At 44.2% G+C, this 17126-nt stretch overlaps 1 protein-coding gene across 6 annotated transcripts in view; it reads left to right on the forward strand.

Annotated features, from left to right (window-relative positions):
• Positions 1-9979, forward strand: part of ERICH3 (glutamate rich 3) — a 68056-nt gene extending 58077 nt beyond the window's left edge. For all 6 annotated transcript variants that reach the window (XM_077928574.1, XM_077928576.1, XM_077928575.1 and 3 more), the window contains 3 exons: positions 1026-1175; positions 3060-7380; positions 9482-9979. In XM_077928574.1, the coding sequence (XP_077784700.1) occupies positions 1026-1175; positions 3060-7357 (4448 nt within the window). In that variant the 3' untranslated portion in view covers positions 7358-7380; positions 9482-9979. The remainder of the gene's footprint in view (positions 1-1025; positions 1176-3059; positions 7381-9481) is intronic.
• Positions 9980-17126: the final 7147 nt, after the last annotated feature.

Raw genomic sequence — 17126 nt, forward strand, 5'->3', positions numbered from 1 at the left:
CAAGCCTCTCACTACAATGACCTACCTGTTTCACCCACACTGCAGAACTGGAAGAAAACCATCCTTACACACCAAGTGGTTTAAACTCCTTGTGTACAAGACTTGTAAACAAAGCAATACTGGGGAGGGTTCTGATCCCAATGGGGCTAATGAGGTGTGTACACCTAGGCAGAACCCATCAGGCTTCCTATTTTAAAAGAAACCTACACTAATGCCAGAGAGCTTTGCAACTTTCAGCAGTGATTTCTTTTTATATACATGTCGTTTTGGAGACGAGAAGAAGAAAAAATATTCTGTTTCTGTCTCGGGAATAGTGGTTGCTAAGCTAATAGGAATGCAATATTAATAATACATACTCTGTTAAGAACAAGTGAAATGTAAATAAACTTTATTGCATAAGCACCGAGGTTACAATGAAAATATTAGCACAACTTTAAACTGTGTCATGGCCTAATAAGAATGTGGTGGAAATGTAGCAGAATAGGACATGTTGCTTCTCATGCGTTTAGGAATATCAAATGTTTGTTGAAGCATGGGGATTTGCATTCGGATCTGCCCATGCATCAAAATGAGATGAAGCTCACAAGCTATTTAACCTGTTTAGAGAATTGATGGAATCATTGGAATTGCATCTGGAAACTTAGTATTCAAAAATGTCCTGAGTTTATCTGCAGGTTTTCTATTGTCTTGTTATTTTGGTTTGTGTGCAAATTAAAAATATTTCTGAACAAAAAGATCACCTTATGATCTGGTGGTATTTTTTGTAACTTGTGTGTTGTAGTTGTAGTAGTAGTAGTAGCAGTTGTTTTGTATTGTAGAAATTCCACTGCATGCAATTTTAATATCTGATAGATGGGATGCTATTTGCTTTATGTATGTGTTTAATGCATCCATGTGGGTGACATGGATTTTAAGTGGCATCCTTAATTGCTAGTAGAGTAACCTGTAAGCGAATGTGTGATCAGCATTTCCCCAATTTCTCTCTTTTGCTCCCTGTTTTGTGATTGTTGTGCTATTTTTTGAAGATGGCAAATCCGTCAAAGAGAAAATAGCTGAGGCCATGGAACATGATCGACTTTTGAGTTCTGAACCTGAACCAAGTGACTCCAGTACGGAGGATGAGGAGGAGGAGAGCATAGCTAAGAAAGATAAATATAAAGGAGATAAACATAAAGGTAAAATCAAATGATAAAGCCTTAAGTGCCATAACCCATTCCAATACTGGTTGATCTTTATTCTTTTTATTTTAAACTCTCATCTCATCCTTCTTTTCATTTCCTTCATTTTGTAGTTTTGATTGTGTCTGAATAACTAGCAACAAGAAGGTTGCTTGTTTAGGTTGTTTGGAGGTTGGCTTGTGTGTTTGAGTGTTTTTGTGTGCTTTGCCATGTCTGATACAGCAGATTTCTTAAATTCTTAAAGCTGCACTGATCAGACTTGAACCACCAGGTTAGAATGAACCCACCTTTTAACTAGTATTCCCATTAAGGAAGAGCAAGCAAGCACCAAAAATGTTGCCTTCTGCTAGATGGTATGGGGAGATGTGGAGCAGAATCAACAACACATGTCCTGCAATGTCTGGCTTGAGCCTTAATTACCCAAATTCTACTTGAAAGTCTTGGCCTACGTGATAGATAGGCATGTGCTTGATTAGACTAATGGAGGAGGATAAAGAAGAAAGCTTTTGATGTTTCCTCCTACTTCACACTATACTGTACAAATTTTACAATTTCCATAAACAATTTGTCACTAGGGAAATGGTGGTTTTTCCTAACAATACTGCTTCACTCCCCTCACTACCTCCCTTGACCTTCTGGCTGAATTATAACCACTCTCTCCAGCTCTATTCCCCTCAGATGCAGCTTTTTGATTCCAGGATTTGTCTGGTATGATTGCATTGTTCATTGAACATCACACATAAGGGCATAGATGGATGCCACCAGCACTTCAGCTCCTACAATTTCCCCTGCAAATTGTTTAGATTATACAAGCATACAAGTCAGGAAGAAACCATTTCTCTGTATAGATGTCAATATGATTCTTTCCACTCCTTTATATCCTTTAACATTTTAGAACATAATTTATCAAACGTAGTTTATCAAGCGTAATTAATAACATGTAGGCTTGTGAAGTATCTCCCAATTAATGACAACAGCTCCAATTGGAAAAATAAACTTAGTCTACAGCCTATATACCCTTTGCTGGGTGGAAAATTGGACATGCATAGGATTGGACAGCCAGTTCCACTACTGAAATCAATGAGAACAGTTAATCCCAACCTGCATAAATTTCATTAGTATCAAATGCACTTTGCACAATGAGTCTTTTTTTGATCAGGGTGTGGAGTAGTGCTCCCCTTTCTTTTGATACTGGGGTCCCAGTTGTTTTTTGAGCACTCCATTCCCACTCATGTGTGTGTGTGTGTACGTGTCAATATGTATATGCTTGATTTAATGGCTGCCAGATGCCTTTCATCTCTGCAATGCTATCATTCAGCAACTCTTCACTTGGTATGGAGCTCTTCTGCAAGATGAACTTGCTGTCTGAGTATTTATATTCCAGTTTCAGTGACATGGCTAATCTCTTTCAATATCTGTTCATGGGCAAGGCTATTGGGAAAAGAAGGGTTGACTGACAACTTTCTGCTTATATAGAAATTGCTGCTTCTAAAAAATGTGGGAGGGGGCAGAAACACGTGGCAGTTTCTTAAGCAAGACAAAATGGGTCAAAGCAGGAGAAGGCTCCCTCCTGCATTATTGTGCCTTGACCTCTATAGAACCATGTGGGTCCAGAAAACTAACATGTCCAGTGTATTCCCATGAGGTAGCTTCCTTCACACATCAGTCCCTCATGGGTTAATCCACACAATCTAGCCCACAAGTTGTCAGTGCAGAATCTCATCAGATGATGCACAATGGCTAAGCCAAGCCATTCTCTGCAAGGAAGGTTGAAAAATATGACACCTTTCATTGCAATGTTTTTTTTAAAAAAAGAAAAAGCCCAACCCAACACTGATAGAGTTATCACAATTACAACTCATGCTGTGCTTATTTTAATAGTGCCAGATGGAGCTTCCTTGGCAAAAGAATCGAGAGCGCTTGAATCACAGAAGGTTGCGGGGCAAGTGGAACATGCAAGACAGATGGTGGGCAAGGAAAGAGCACTTGACGAAGAGGAGCTTGCCGATGAGGAAGGCCCTGAAGAAACAGCTTTGGGAGAAGAATTGCGAGGCAAAGATGTAACAGCTCGCAAAGCAAAGCGAGCAGGAAAAAAGGAGCTTGCAGCAGAACTGGAGGAAGAAGCAGTAGTAGAATCAGATTTGGACAATGCCGAAAAAGAAGTCATGCATCAGGAAGGAAAGGCAGCTGGGAGAAAGGCAAAAGCAGAGAAAAAGCTCAAAAAACCAAAGAGTTCTCTGGGGAAGGGAGAGAAAACACAAGATGAAGACGAGGCTTTGGGAGATGATATGGAAAGTAAGGAAGGCAAATTATTGAAGGGAGGTGTGAAGGACAAGACATATGTGAAAATCCAGCTGGAGGATGGTTCGTTTGTGGAAGCAGAAGACATGGCTCCGGGGTCAGACCTTGAAGGGGTTGTCTCCACAGATGAGGAAAAAGCAGCTATTTCTGGAGCCCTAGTATATGGCGGCAAAGGTGTCAGACAAGGAGTTTCATCTGAAATGGAGGAAATAGTCCAAGACATTTCAGGCCTGTGGGGGGGTGAGACCAAAAAATCATCTCTAGAAGTGAAACAGAAGAAAAGAATGTCTAGAGATGAAGGTTCAACTCAACAGAAACTAGCACCTCGGGTGGGTGAACCCTTTTCGGAAAGTGAGGCTGAGGGGGTCGTTTCAGCAGCAGAAGATGAAGAAATGAGAGACCAGGGAGCAAGAGTAATACGACAGGCAGGGAGGTCAGCAGGCAAGCCAATTTCAGAAAGAAGGGCTGGAGGAAAACCACACTTAGAAGTGAGAGAGAAGAAAAGAATATCTAGAGATGCAGGTTCAGCTCAAGAGGAACTAGAACCTTGGGAAGGTGAATCCTTATCAGAGAGTGAGGCTGAGGGGGTCATTTCAGGAGCAGAAGATGAAGACACGACAGCCCAGGAAGCAAGAGTAATACGAAAGGCAGAGAGGTCAGGAGTCAAGCCAAGTTCAGAAAGAAGGGCTGGAAGGAAAACACACGTAGAAGTGAGAAAGAAGATAAGAATATCTAGAGATGAAGATTCAGCTCAAGAGGAACCAGAACCTTGGGAAGGTGAACCCTTGTCGGACACTGAGATTGAGGGGGTTGTTTCAGCAGCAGAAGATGAGGATACGACAGCCCAGGAAGCAAGAACAATACGAAAGGCGGATAGGTCAGCGGTCAAGCCAAGTTCAGAAAGAAGGTCTGGAAGGAAAACGTATCAACAAGAGAAGAAAAGAATATCTAGAGACGAAGGTGCAGCTGGACAGAAACTGGAATCTGAGGTGGATGAACCCTTGTTGGACATTGAGTCTGAGGAGGCCATTTCTGGAGCAGAAGATGAAGACACGACAGCCCAGGAAGCAAGAGTAATACGAAAGGCAGAGAGGTCAGCAGTCAAGCCGAGTTCAGAAAGAAGGGCTGGAAGAAAACCACACTTAGAAGTGAGAGAGAAGAAAAGAATATCTAGAGATGAAGGTTCAGCTCAAGAGGAACTAGAACCTTGGGAAGGTGAACCCTTGTCGGAGAGTGAGGCTGAGGGGGTCATTTCTGAAGCAGAAGAAGAAGCCCAGGAAGCAAGAATAATACGAAAGTCAGAGAGGTCAGCAGTCAAGCCAAGTTCAGAAAGAAGGGCTGGAAGGAAAACACACGTAGAAGTGAGAAAGAAGAAAAGAATATCTAGAGATGAAGGTTCAGCTCAAGAGGAACTAGAACCTTGGGAAGGTGAACCCTTGTCAGACACTGAGGCTGAGGGAGTCATTTCAGCAGCAGAAGATGAGGATACGACAGCCCAGGAAGCAAGAGTAATACGAAAGACAGAGAGGTCTGCAGTCAAGCCAAGTTCAGAAAGAAGGGCTGGAAGGAAAACACACGTAGAAACGAGAAAGAAGAAAAGAATATCTAGAGATGAAGGTTCAGCTCAAGAGGAACCAGAACCTTGGGAAGGTGAACCCTTGTCAGACACTGAGGATGAGGGGGTTGTTTCAGCAGCAGAAGATGAGGATACGACAGCCCAGGAAGCAAGAGTAATACGAAAGGCAGAGAGGTCAGCGGTCAAGCCAAGTTCAGAAAGAAGGGTTGGAAGGAGAACGCATCAACAAGAGAAGAAAAGAATATCTAGAGACGAAGGTGCAGCTGGACAGAAACTGGAATCTGAGGTGGATGAACCCTTGTCGGACATTGAGTCTGAGGAGGCCATTTCTGGAGCAGAAGATGAAGACACGACAGCCCAGGAAGCAAGAGTAATACGAAAGGCAGAGAGGTCAGCAGTCAAGCCGAGTTCAGAAAGAAGGGCTGGAAGAAAACCACACTTAGAAGTGAGAGAGAAGAAAAGAATATCTAGAGATGAAGGTTCAGCTCAAGAGGAACTAGAACCTTGGGAAGGTGAACCCTTGTCGGAGAGTGAGGCTGAGGGGGTCATTTCTGAAGCAGAAGAAGAAGCCCAGGAAGCAAGAATAATACGAAAGGCAGAGAGGTCAGCAGTCAAACCGAGTTCAGAAAGAAGGGCTGGAAGGAAAACACACTTAGAAGTGAGAGAGAAGAAAAGAATATCTAGAGATGATAGTTCAGCTCAAGAGGAACTAGAACCTTTGGAAGGTGAACCCTTGTCAGAGAGTGAGGCTGAGGAAGTCATTTCAGGAGCAGAAGATGAAGACACGACAGCCCAGGAAGCAAGAGTAATACGAAAGACAGAGAGGTCAGGAGTCAAGCCGAGTTCAGAAAGAAGGGCTGGAAGAAAAACACATGTAGAAGTGAGAAAGAAGAAAAGAATATCTAGAGATGAAGGTTCAGCTCAAGAGGAACTAGAACCTTGGGAAGGTGAACCCTTGTCGGAGAGTGAGGCTGAGGCAGTTGTTTCAGCAGCAGAAGATGAAGATACAACACCCCAGGAAGCTAGAACAATACAAAAGGCAGATAGGTCAGCGGTCAAGCCAAGTTCAGAAAGAAGGTCTGGAAGGAAAACGTATCAACAAGAGAAGAAAAGAATATCTAGAGATGAAGGTTCAGCTGGACAGAAACTGGAATCTGAGGTGGGCGAACCCTTGTCAGAGAGCGAGGCTGAGGGGGTCATTTCAGCAGCAGAAGATGAACATACGACAGCCCAGGAAGCAAGAGTAATACGAAAGGCAGAGAGGTCAGGTGTCAAGACAAGTTCAGAAAGAAGGGCTGGAAGAAGAGCAAGACATGAAGGCGTGGTGGCCAGTGCAGAAGGTGCAGTGGAGGAAGAGGATCTAATTGAAGAGGAGGGTGAGGAAGTTGAAGAGGGAGGGACCGAAGTGATTATGGGATCTGGAGTGGCAGCACCTAAACAGAAACAAAGAGTAGGAAGAAGGAAGACAGAGGCAGAAGGAGAAGGAGAAGTGGATTTTGAAGAGACAAAGGCAGGGAGAAAGGTGGCAATTAGAAGGAGGACAGAGGCTGAAGTTTCAGGGAAAGAGAGAGAAAGGGGGTCTCTGTCCATGGCACATGAGAAGGAAATAGCCCATGGGATGACCATCACAGGAACCCCAAGGGTAGCTGGTGTGACAGAGGCATCACACCTATCCGAGCCATTCACACAAAAAGCAGCCTTAGCAGAAGGAGGAATGGGCAGTAAAGTCAGCTTCCAAGATGAAGTGGAAAAAACACCAAAAGAGACTGTGGCCGGGAAAATGTCACCTGACCTGGAGGTGCAGGTAGAAGATGCAAGCGATGAAGTAGAGAAGGAAGAGGAGGCATATTACACAGGAGAACCAACGATAACACTGCGAGATGTGGAGGAAGCTCTGTTGGCAGGGATGCAGAAGTTGATAGAACAAGTATCGTTTATGAGCGAAGAAGTGGAGGAGGAAGAGGAAGAAGAGCCTAAAGAACTTGAGGGGGAAGTTTCAGTAGAAGAGACTCAAATGCTGTCTCACAAGGAGGAGGCTGGGAGGAAAGAAGTTTTTGCAGCTGTAGTAAAAAGAAAAACATGGGGTGCTCAGAGCGACAAAGCCATGGAAGCAGGTACTGAAGAGCCTGTGGAGGAAAAATATAGAAACGAACAGAGGAGAACAGGAGAGGAAGAGTCTCCAGCAGAAAATCTGCTGGTGAAAGAAATTGTTCCCAGCAATGCACAACAGCCTGAAGGACAGCCGCCAGTAAACTTCACTTTGCAAATGATCAGCCTAGAATCTTCTCGAACATCTGACTAAGAAGAAGGGGACTAGGAATGAAGGTAAGAGAGAGAGAGAGAGAGAGAGAGAGAGAGAGAGAGAGAGAGAAATGGCCCCAATCCAAAGAGTTGCTTTAGACCTGCCTAAGTGTTTGCATTAGCCAATTAGCCATACATGTGTGTGTTTGTGTGACTTTTCTCCTTTGAATGGCAAACACTCATCTACAGGAAATAATAATAATAATAATAATAGCCTGTCTTTGAAACTCACCTTACTTCGTTGCCTCCATAGCTATAGCTCTGGAGCAGAGTGCATGAGCCAGCTAAAGTTCCACCTTTCTTGACACTAATTTCACTGGGGAGAGTTGAACATGCACTTACTCATTTACTTGTTACAAATCAATAGGAGTTTAAAGGTGCTTGATTTGACCTTACATGGCTGGTTTTTAAAAATAATAATAAAATACCACACAGACCTCCATCTCCTTGGAGGAATTTGGAGCTGTTTGCATATTGTTTGGGCTGGGGGCTCCCTTCAGGACAGCTTATGGGGCCAGACTGCTTAATGGCTGCGGTAGAACTGCTCAGTTTTCCTTCAGACCATTTTATGGGCATATGTGTAGTAGGCTAAAATGACAAGTTGGGAAATATATATATATTTTTTACACAGTTTTCTAAACGATTCAACCCAGTTCCTTTAGATCATGAAAATACTGAATGGTAGACCTGACAGGAGCTGTTGTTTGTACAGTGGTACCCCTACTTACACACACCTCTGGTTACGTATCCTCTGGGATGTTAGGAGCTTGTCCTACACTCGAGTAGGACCCTGGCAGAGACACATGCCCGACTGGCATGTTCTCTCCCTCCTGGTTGTTTGTTCAGGAGCTTCAAAAGCTTTCGTCTGACCGAACATCACAGCGACCAATGCCAACAGACATCAGCACACTTAGGGATCCACAGGGTCTTCGCAGCTTGCGTAACAGGCCTCAGCAACTCAGCATTTTGGCTAATCTACTTTATTTACATATAAACACACACGGAGCACTGCAACATGGCTCCCTTTCTCTCTGCCATCAGACAGCAAAGAGAAAGAACAAAGGACAATAGTCCCACTTCATGAAACACAGTAACTAACACAAACATCCTGTCTCCTTCACTTCCCACTCTGTGGAGTCAAAACATACACCATCATGTGATAGACAACAATCCCATGACTGCAATCATGGAGCAGAATTCTAACATGGGATACACATGCGGCAAACCTGGAAGTATTTTTCTGGGTTTTGCTGCACGCTTATGCGCAGAAGCGCTTTGCACAGAACAGACACCTCCAGTAGCAAAAACCTCGGGATCTGGAACAGATTCTGCCTGCAACCAGAGGTACCACTGTATACCACTCTTCTAAGCAGAGGCTGGTGGTGGCAGTAGTAGATAGCCAAGTTTGGTTTTCTTTAGCAGATGAGATTGCTGGAGAGGCCTTTCTTTCACATTTTGTTTTGTTTTGTTGTGTTACATATATACTAGTGGAGGAAGATAATGTAAACATTTTAACAGAGAATGCCCACTGCAGTCCCATCAGAGCAAGGCATTCCTGCATCCCATATGCTTTTGCCTTGCAGAGCTCAAAACTCAGCTCAGCTCTTTCTGCCTGTTTTTCAAACTGACAGCTTGGGTTTTTTCCATCTCACACATAGATCTTGCTCGCACCATTTCATCATTCTTAGCTGTGTGGGTGGGGTTATTCCAAAATGGCTTTCACCTTCCGGAGTCGTCCCCAGCTAGTGGGCTAGTGTTTGGGGGACAAGGAAGTTGAGAAAGAATATGCAAACATCTTTGAAAGGTCCTTGGTAGAGTAAAGCACTGCTTTAATAGCTCTGAGGCTCAACTGCAACCAAAAGGCCAGGCCAGTTTTGAAAGGTTCATTCTGACATTTTGATTCAAAATGGTATGCAAACAGAGGAAAATGGCACACAAACAGTGGGAATCCTTCTCTTTGACCCCAGGAACCAAAATTTCTTTACAATATCTTAGGAGATGTCCTAATGCACAGCAAACAAACAACTTTCCAAAGTAGCAGATTAGAATTGCTAGTCCTTGTTATGTCAAATTTGTAATCTGCACACTATACAGCTAACTTTCTTTTCCTTTTTTGCTTCCTTAGAGTACTCTGGGGTTTGGCAGTCCCACTGTGTCATCACTACAGTCCCAAGACAAGGTGGAAACAATGACTCACTCAACCAAGCATTCTCTCCAATTATTCCACAGCTTCCATTTCCCCTTTTCCATTAGTCATATTACGACTATGATTATTTAGCAACTTTTCCACAAATCACTCTAGGCTGGTGCTGGCTGGGGTGTCTTCCCTCCTTTTTCTTTCTTTTCCTTCATGAGTAGCATAAACATCTGCTGCTTTTTTAACCAGAACAGCTCCAGACTAGAGAAATAAGCCTATCTAGCCCATTTCAGAAATAGCACTCCTTTATAATTATGAAAGTAATAATCATGAGGCCTGTCCAACAGCTGCCACACATTTCTTTTAAAAAAGCAGAAAATTATTATGTTGCTGGGAACTTCACAAAAATCAGCCAGTTAACTGTGGTGATAGTGAGAGCCACAATGAGGGCTTTATGTAGAATAATAAAACACCTGAAAAAACAGATGAGAACTGTACATATCGTGATTATATGATCCCCCCACCCCCGCTGCCTCTGGTGTGTCATTTGTGTGGGTTTTGGGGTTTTTGTGTGTGTAAGCAAGGCTAGACACATGTGTTCCAATAGAAAGATGCATATGTTCTGACCGAGTCTTTTCTACATCCTTTCAAAATATAAATATCAAATGTTCATTTACACTGGGATTAGTTCTGCACCCAGGCACAGAGGGCACAGCCCGCTTTGCTTTTCATGTTAACTGAGCTCCTGTTGAGAGGAGCTACAACATGTCTAAGGGCAAAGTATTATTTGTTGTTGCTGTATGTAAGGACATGCTGCAGCATCGATTCCATTGCCTTTTTCGTGGACTTGGCTCCTTGCACTTCTGCTCTTTCAAGGGAAGGGTGCAGGCAGTCTCCCCCTGTACAAGTGGAACTTTCCACAGGGAGCTAAGCCATTTGAAGACGTCATCACAATTCCTCAGGCATGCATGCTACATGCATTATTTCAGTGGTGTGGCTAGCTGCCTCAAAAATAGCACTTATACACGATGCAGCTCCATTTGAATGTCTTAACGTGTACACAGGGCTTTGCGATGTTGTACAGAAAGAGACCTCGCAAGTATCAGAGCACATGCACATGCCTTAACATGAATGGCAGGGGTAGCCAATATGAAGCCCCCCGCCCCAAAGCTTTGAACTACAAATCCCATCATTTCTCACCATTGGCTATGCTGACTGGGGCTTATGGGAATTGTAGTCTAAAACATCTGCAGTGTTAGGTCAGTTTGAAGATTATTTTATCTAAAAATGCTGAGATTCCTGGGTGAAGACTGCATTTTTGTGTTTGTGTGTGGGGGTGTAACACCAGAGTACAAAACATCCCCATGCCACCAGCTTCATCTGAAGTGCCTACAAAAGGTAGATGCCACATAGTGCTGGTTTTCTTCACATGTTGACCTTGCAGTTTCTCAGTAATTCAGCCATCATGGGTCATGCATCAGTGCTGTGTGGCCTGCAGAGGTGCAGTGCTGTCAAAGATGGGACATTGGTCTCCAGCTCTTGCCCCACCCAGCATGGTCAATGGCCAGGAGTGATAGGCATGTCAGCTACTGGATATGAGCCACCCATGCTGAAAATGAACAGAATAGCGAAGACAAGCAGCACAATCCTGTCCATGTTTACCCAGAAGTAAGCCCCATTGACGCGTGGGACGCGGGTGGCGCTGTGGGTTAAACCACAGAGCCTAGGACTTGCTGATCAGAAGGTTGGCGGTTCGAATCTCCGTGACGGGGTGAGCTCCCATTGCTCGGTCCCTGCTCCTGCCAACCTAGCAGTTTGAAAGCACCTCAAAGTGCAAGTAGATAAATAGGTACCGCTCCGGTTGGAAGGTAAACGGCATTTCCGTGTGCTGCTCTGCTTCGCCAGAAGCGGCTTAGTCATGCTGGCCACATGACCCGGAAGCTGTACGCTGGCTCCCTCAGCCAATAAAGTGAGATGAACGCCGCAACCCCAGAGGCTGCCACGACTGGACCTAATGATCTGGACCTAAAGGTAAATGACCTTTACCTTTACTAAGCCCCATTGAATTCTGTGGGTGGGATTCCTGCCTAAAGGAGGAGTGGGAAGGTGTTGTTTTTCCTCATTTCCACCACCAATTTAACAGACACATTAGAATCCCCTGCATGTGTAAATGGGAAATGATCACATTTTAAATTACATGACATTGATGAGAATAAAAGCAAGAAACAATTTGGTTCCACTTTTGAACATGATCGGGCTGCCTAAGGGCAACTGGGAATAGACATAGGGTGGGCAGGAAGAGAGTTGGGGAAATAGTGTGGGGTCAAACCCCCTCCCCAATGAATGCCTTAGCATCACTTGTCCAGATGCACACTTAGCATGCTCAACAGGTCCCAGCTCAATCCCAGCTGCTCGGAAGCTGCAGAAGGAAGGAGAGAGAGGGAGTAGGAGGAAATAAGTAGGTGGAATGATTTCTCTGTGTTTCTGCTTGTGTCAGGGTGGGAGAGGAGGCAAGGAAAGTGTTTCCTCTGCTCCATCCCCTCCACTAAAAGGTCATAAGAACATAATATGTGTGTGAGCATCTATTGGATTTGGGGGGGGGGGCAAATGGACTCCTGTTGCGCTTCCTTGCATCTTACCACATGGTGCAGTGTGCATGCGTATGTCTGTGTGCAGGACAGTGGGTAGTAGTGCATACGTACATGGAAGTGTGTGTTGATGCAGGAGACATTATTCTCTCATTCCACTCCTCCCTCTTATTTATTAAGGGCCTAAATTATTTGCAGCATGCAATCAATGCAGAACAATAACACTGTCCATTGGCTTGCAATTAAAATAAACGTTTGGTAGTCTCATTAATTTTATTCAGAAAGAGTTTTAAGCTGTGTAACCAAAGAGCTCTCAGAGCAGTGTACATTGTACAGCTGTAGATGAAGCACAGTTAGAATTCACAAAGCCCTTAAGAAAGAAGCATACATAAAACAACTTTAATTAAACACTGGGGGGGGGGGCACCAGAATTTAAAAAATCACATATAGAGAACTGGGTAGGCTTCCTGAATTTTTTTAAAAGGTTTCTGCAGATGTTTAAAACAATGTGGTGGAGGAACCTTCCTAATAACAGGAAGTTCTAAAGTGCAAGTTTTGCCGTAACACAACCATGGCACCCATGCTTAAACAGCAATTTGGTCTGCAGATGCTAGCAGGTGATAGCATTTATTTCCATGCTGCAAAGAGGTTCATCTCCTGATTTCTGCAAATGAATCAGCAGTTAAAAGTACAGGAGGAGTCACACCCACATCTGGCCAGTTGGCCACCAACCACTTGGATGGTTTTTCTTAAGGTTGGCCGAATGCCTCCACTCTTTGAGCCTGGGTGTCAGATGCGATAGTTAGCACATCCCTGTGAGTCCCAAATGGCGGGCTCCCCCGCCCGTTCAATATATTTAGCCTTCACAACTCTGGATGTTTGCTTAGACTTAGAGATATAAAAGCAGTGTTTGATCAAGGATCTTGGACTTCAGGGAATTCTAACGGACTGTGCAAGAGCCATTTTTCACTTTGCAGTTATCTGTCCTTATGGAATCTAGTCCCAGATTTCCTGCAGTGGTGACCAGAGATGCCATAGAAAATGAAACCCCCCATATCCTTAATAGTTGTGCAGATCAGAGAATTTCAGTAGAGGCCATTTTCCTCTGTGGCACCAGAGCATGACAAGCTGCCCCGTGTCTGAAATACACTTTCTGCGTCTGCATTCATTCCCACCTGTATTTCCATTTCTATTCTGGGATTGCTAATGCATCATAAAAGGCACATGAAGTAGCCACATAAAGCATCTCAGCTTCTCTTGCTTAAGCCTGTGTATATAAATAGATTTTCAGTGTGATTAAAACAAAAATTGCAAATTATTTTTCTATTGAGAGATTTAAATTGTTGTACTTCTGATTGGGGCCAGTGCTACCATTTGGCAGAGGGAGCCAGCTACCCCAGGCATCAAATGCTGATGGGCAGGAAGTGGTGGTGAGGTGTTGGCAGACAGGCTGAGTTTGCCACTTGGTCTGCCCCACACCTCCTAAGCTAGCCTGCTGCCTCCAGGCACAGCGGATAATGTTGCCTGTGATGAAGTAAGATTCATGGATGATATATTGTTATTTGCCTCAAGCGGCAAGATGTCTTGGGCTGACTCCTTTCCAGGCACTCCTTTGCTTGTTCATATGTGAATGATGTGCAATACTTCTGCTTTCAAGGTGTGAACTCTTTGTGGCCATTGAAACATCCAGAATGTCTCTTGAGGTATGTCAAATTCTTCTGTGGAATAATATGTGGTCACTGTTCTCCACCCTCCTCCCCATCCAAAGCAATCTATGATATTTATGAATTTTATGGGTGAATAAATTTGTTTATTAATTGCCATGGATTCAGATTCTTTTCTATGATGTGTATATGGAAGTATAGCAGTATGAACATATCAACATGCTTTTTGTGTGATTTTTCATTACCATACTTCTAGAGGGCTGCCTCAAATTCTTAACATCATGAATAGTGTCACTTCTGCATACACAATATATATTCAGAACACATTCCACACACATCCCCAATGAATCCTGGAAACTCCTTGGGGCTGAGGTCCCTTCGGCCCCTCCCAAAAAATATTTGAGGGGGCTGCCCCCCCCCCAAGCTAATGGGCATTGCCATTCAAATGGTGTGCATACGCAACATCTTGTGATAGATTATGCGGGCTGGGGGCTTACCTGGCCCTCGTATTTTATTCAAGTTGGCACCCCTGCTGGAAACTGTAGCTTGCCCCTCACAGAGCTAAAATGCCCAGCAGCCTCAACAAACAATGGTTCCTGGAATTATTGGGGTCCGAAAATATGCCTTAAATGTCTGGTGTGCAAGCAACCCAAACCATCATGAATTGCATCGTTGCTGCAGTTTTCGCCTGTGAATCACACAGAAGTGTACAGCATCAGTGGTACCCATCTCCTGGATTCCCCCAGCCCACTCTGTTTTCCAGACTGTGATCCACTCCCTTTTAAAGCTGAAACTATCTAACAGCAATGGGTTTCGCAATTACGGAGCTCATATGCACAGGCAATATTGACATTTGCATACTGCATACAAAATCCTAGCGGTGTAGCATTAAGGTATGCAGCCTCCGTTTCTTTCAACCCGGCAATAGTTTTGGAAGGTTTACAAGAGATCAGGTTAAATTGCTCAAGGGGCTTACATATGGTCTACTGGCTGCCAGTTAGTCATCCCTGAGGTAGTCCAACCAGCTGCCAAAGTTCAAAGCCTTTTGTGCAGATCTATGACGTGTCCACAGTGCACTCTTGGGTGGACATGCTGAGTTCTTGGCTTCTTTGCCACATTTTTGTTTTTTAAAAACCATGTAGATAATAAATTAGCAATCTGAGTTTCAATCAGGTTCCCAACAATTAGCGATGCCGCAGCAGCAACAGCTGGTAACTGGATGGTCCCGAAAACATCTCAGTGGGATATTTTCTTTTATATGTATTTCAAAGGGACTTCATTTCTGGGAAAGGGACAAGATTAATTTGGCCTTAGTAAATAACTTGAAGACTCTGTATTGGGCTGGAATTTTGGTACCCAAGAAAAAAAAAGATCATTTGAATTAATAATTCTTTCCTTCTGAGAAGCATGCTTTCCCCCAAAGACTTGATATTCCTTCTACAGAGACCAATTAATTGAGGCAGTGCTTTCTTCTAATAGCCAATTATATTAATTACCAGTAAAACAACGTGTTTGCTTTGCTAGAATCCAACCAGTATGGCTTTGTCAAACGCTTTGCATTTCAAACTGCTCAAGTCTACGGGCAACCACTATCTAGGAATCAGCAAACGAAATGCAAATTCCCCATGAATGCGGAAGGTCAGGTGCTAGCAATGGGACTGGGCAATTAAAGGAGGCATAGCTCTTCCCCCGGCTGATCCCCTTGTTCTATTTCTAGTCCTCATTAATTTCTTACACTTGGATGGAGCTGCTAATGGAGATTCATTGTACAGAAAGAGTTGGCACTTTTCACTGGCAGGGCTCCTGTGCCTTTACCAGCTGAGTGTCAGGCGTTCGACAGGAGGAATGGTTACCGATGCAACATCGCCCTACCATGAAATGCTGCCCCAGTTGCATTCCCAGTGCAGCTCTTAAAATGCATGGGAGTCCTTTCCTACCACAAAACATTGGCTTCCTCTAACTCAGCAAATCAACATGTTACCTGCCCCTTAAGCATATAGAATGGCCTCAGAGAAGTCTGAACTTACCCAGGCAAATTCTGCCATGGGGAACTGTAACTCTGATTAGCCCCATGCTCCCACCTGGACTGTTCATTTCAAAAGGCACTAATGGAACTGAGGAAATGGTGTGCTTTTCAGGTATACAGTGGTACCTCGGGTTAAGTATTTAATTCGTTCCGGAGGTCTGTACTTAACCTGAAACTGTTCTTAACCTGAAGCACCACTTTAGCTAATGGGGCCTCCCGCTGCCGCCGCGCCGCCGGAGCATGATTTCTGTTCTCAACCTGAAGCAAAGTTCTTAACCTGAAGCACTATTTCTGGGTTAGCGGAGTCTGTAACCTGAAGTGTATGTAACCTGAAGCATATGTAACCCGAGGTAGCACTGTACAGTCACGCATGGAAAAGGTCCATCTATTATCTGTGCATTCTTCTACTTTGGAGAAGGTTCCAGGTTCAACCCCTGGAATCTCCTGGTAGGGCTGGGAAACACCCCCCCCCCTAGGAAGTGCTGGAGATCTGCTGCCGGTCAGTGTAGACAATACCAGACTAGATGGACCAGTGGCCTGACTCAGTATGAAGCAGCTTCCTATGGCCACAAACCTCTGCTCATTGTTTTACCCAGATGAATCTGCCTGAAACGAATGTGTAAGGCCTCTTGCTTCAGCAAACGCTCCTGTTCTTTCTGCTGTGAAATTTCAGAGGAGGTTTCTCTCCAGCTCTCCAGAGAATTTCTATGGCCACCCCCACCCATTCTCTCAATTTCCCACTGATGTATCATCCCTCGCAGTCATCTTGGCATCTCAGGTGTACTTCCCACAATCATTGCTTTCAAATGCACACACGCTCTTGGCTTCATTCCCCGACTCCCTACACACACACACACACACACACAGAGAGAGAGAGAGAGAGCAGAAATTGCTCATTACTGTAGAAAGAACAGATCAAAGTTCACATTCGGCTTTTTGTATCACATGTGTGGGCTGTGTCTTAATTGTGCCTCTTGTGCTCAGTGATGCTCAGCCAGGCAAAGAGAAACCTGCAGAAAGAGAGGATATGAGAAGGGGAAAGGCTGGCAAACTTTTCAAGAACCACTTAATGTTTAAAAAATGCATCCCCTCCCTCTACCCCTTCGTTGAATAATTCACACTTCAAAAGGATGTAGCTGTATTATGCATTAAGTATCTCCCTATGTATGAAAAAATGTAATGTTGTCATCACCTAGCCCCCTTTGGAGGATCTGCAGTGCCACATTGCAAGCCCAGATTTGCATGAAGTCAGGGTTGGGTAGGGGAATAAAACAGAAGTCAGATTGCATAACAGGAGCCCAAAGGAAAGGACTTTGAGAGTGGACTTCATCCACAAAGGTGCACTGCTTTGTCTC

Source organism: Podarcis muralis, chromosome 5, assembly GCF_964188315.1.
Source record: "Podarcis muralis chromosome 5, rPodMur119.hap1.1, whole genome shotgun sequence".
Classification (NCBI taxonomy): Eukaryota; Metazoa; Chordata; class Lepidosauria; order Squamata; family Lacertidae; genus Podarcis; species Podarcis muralis.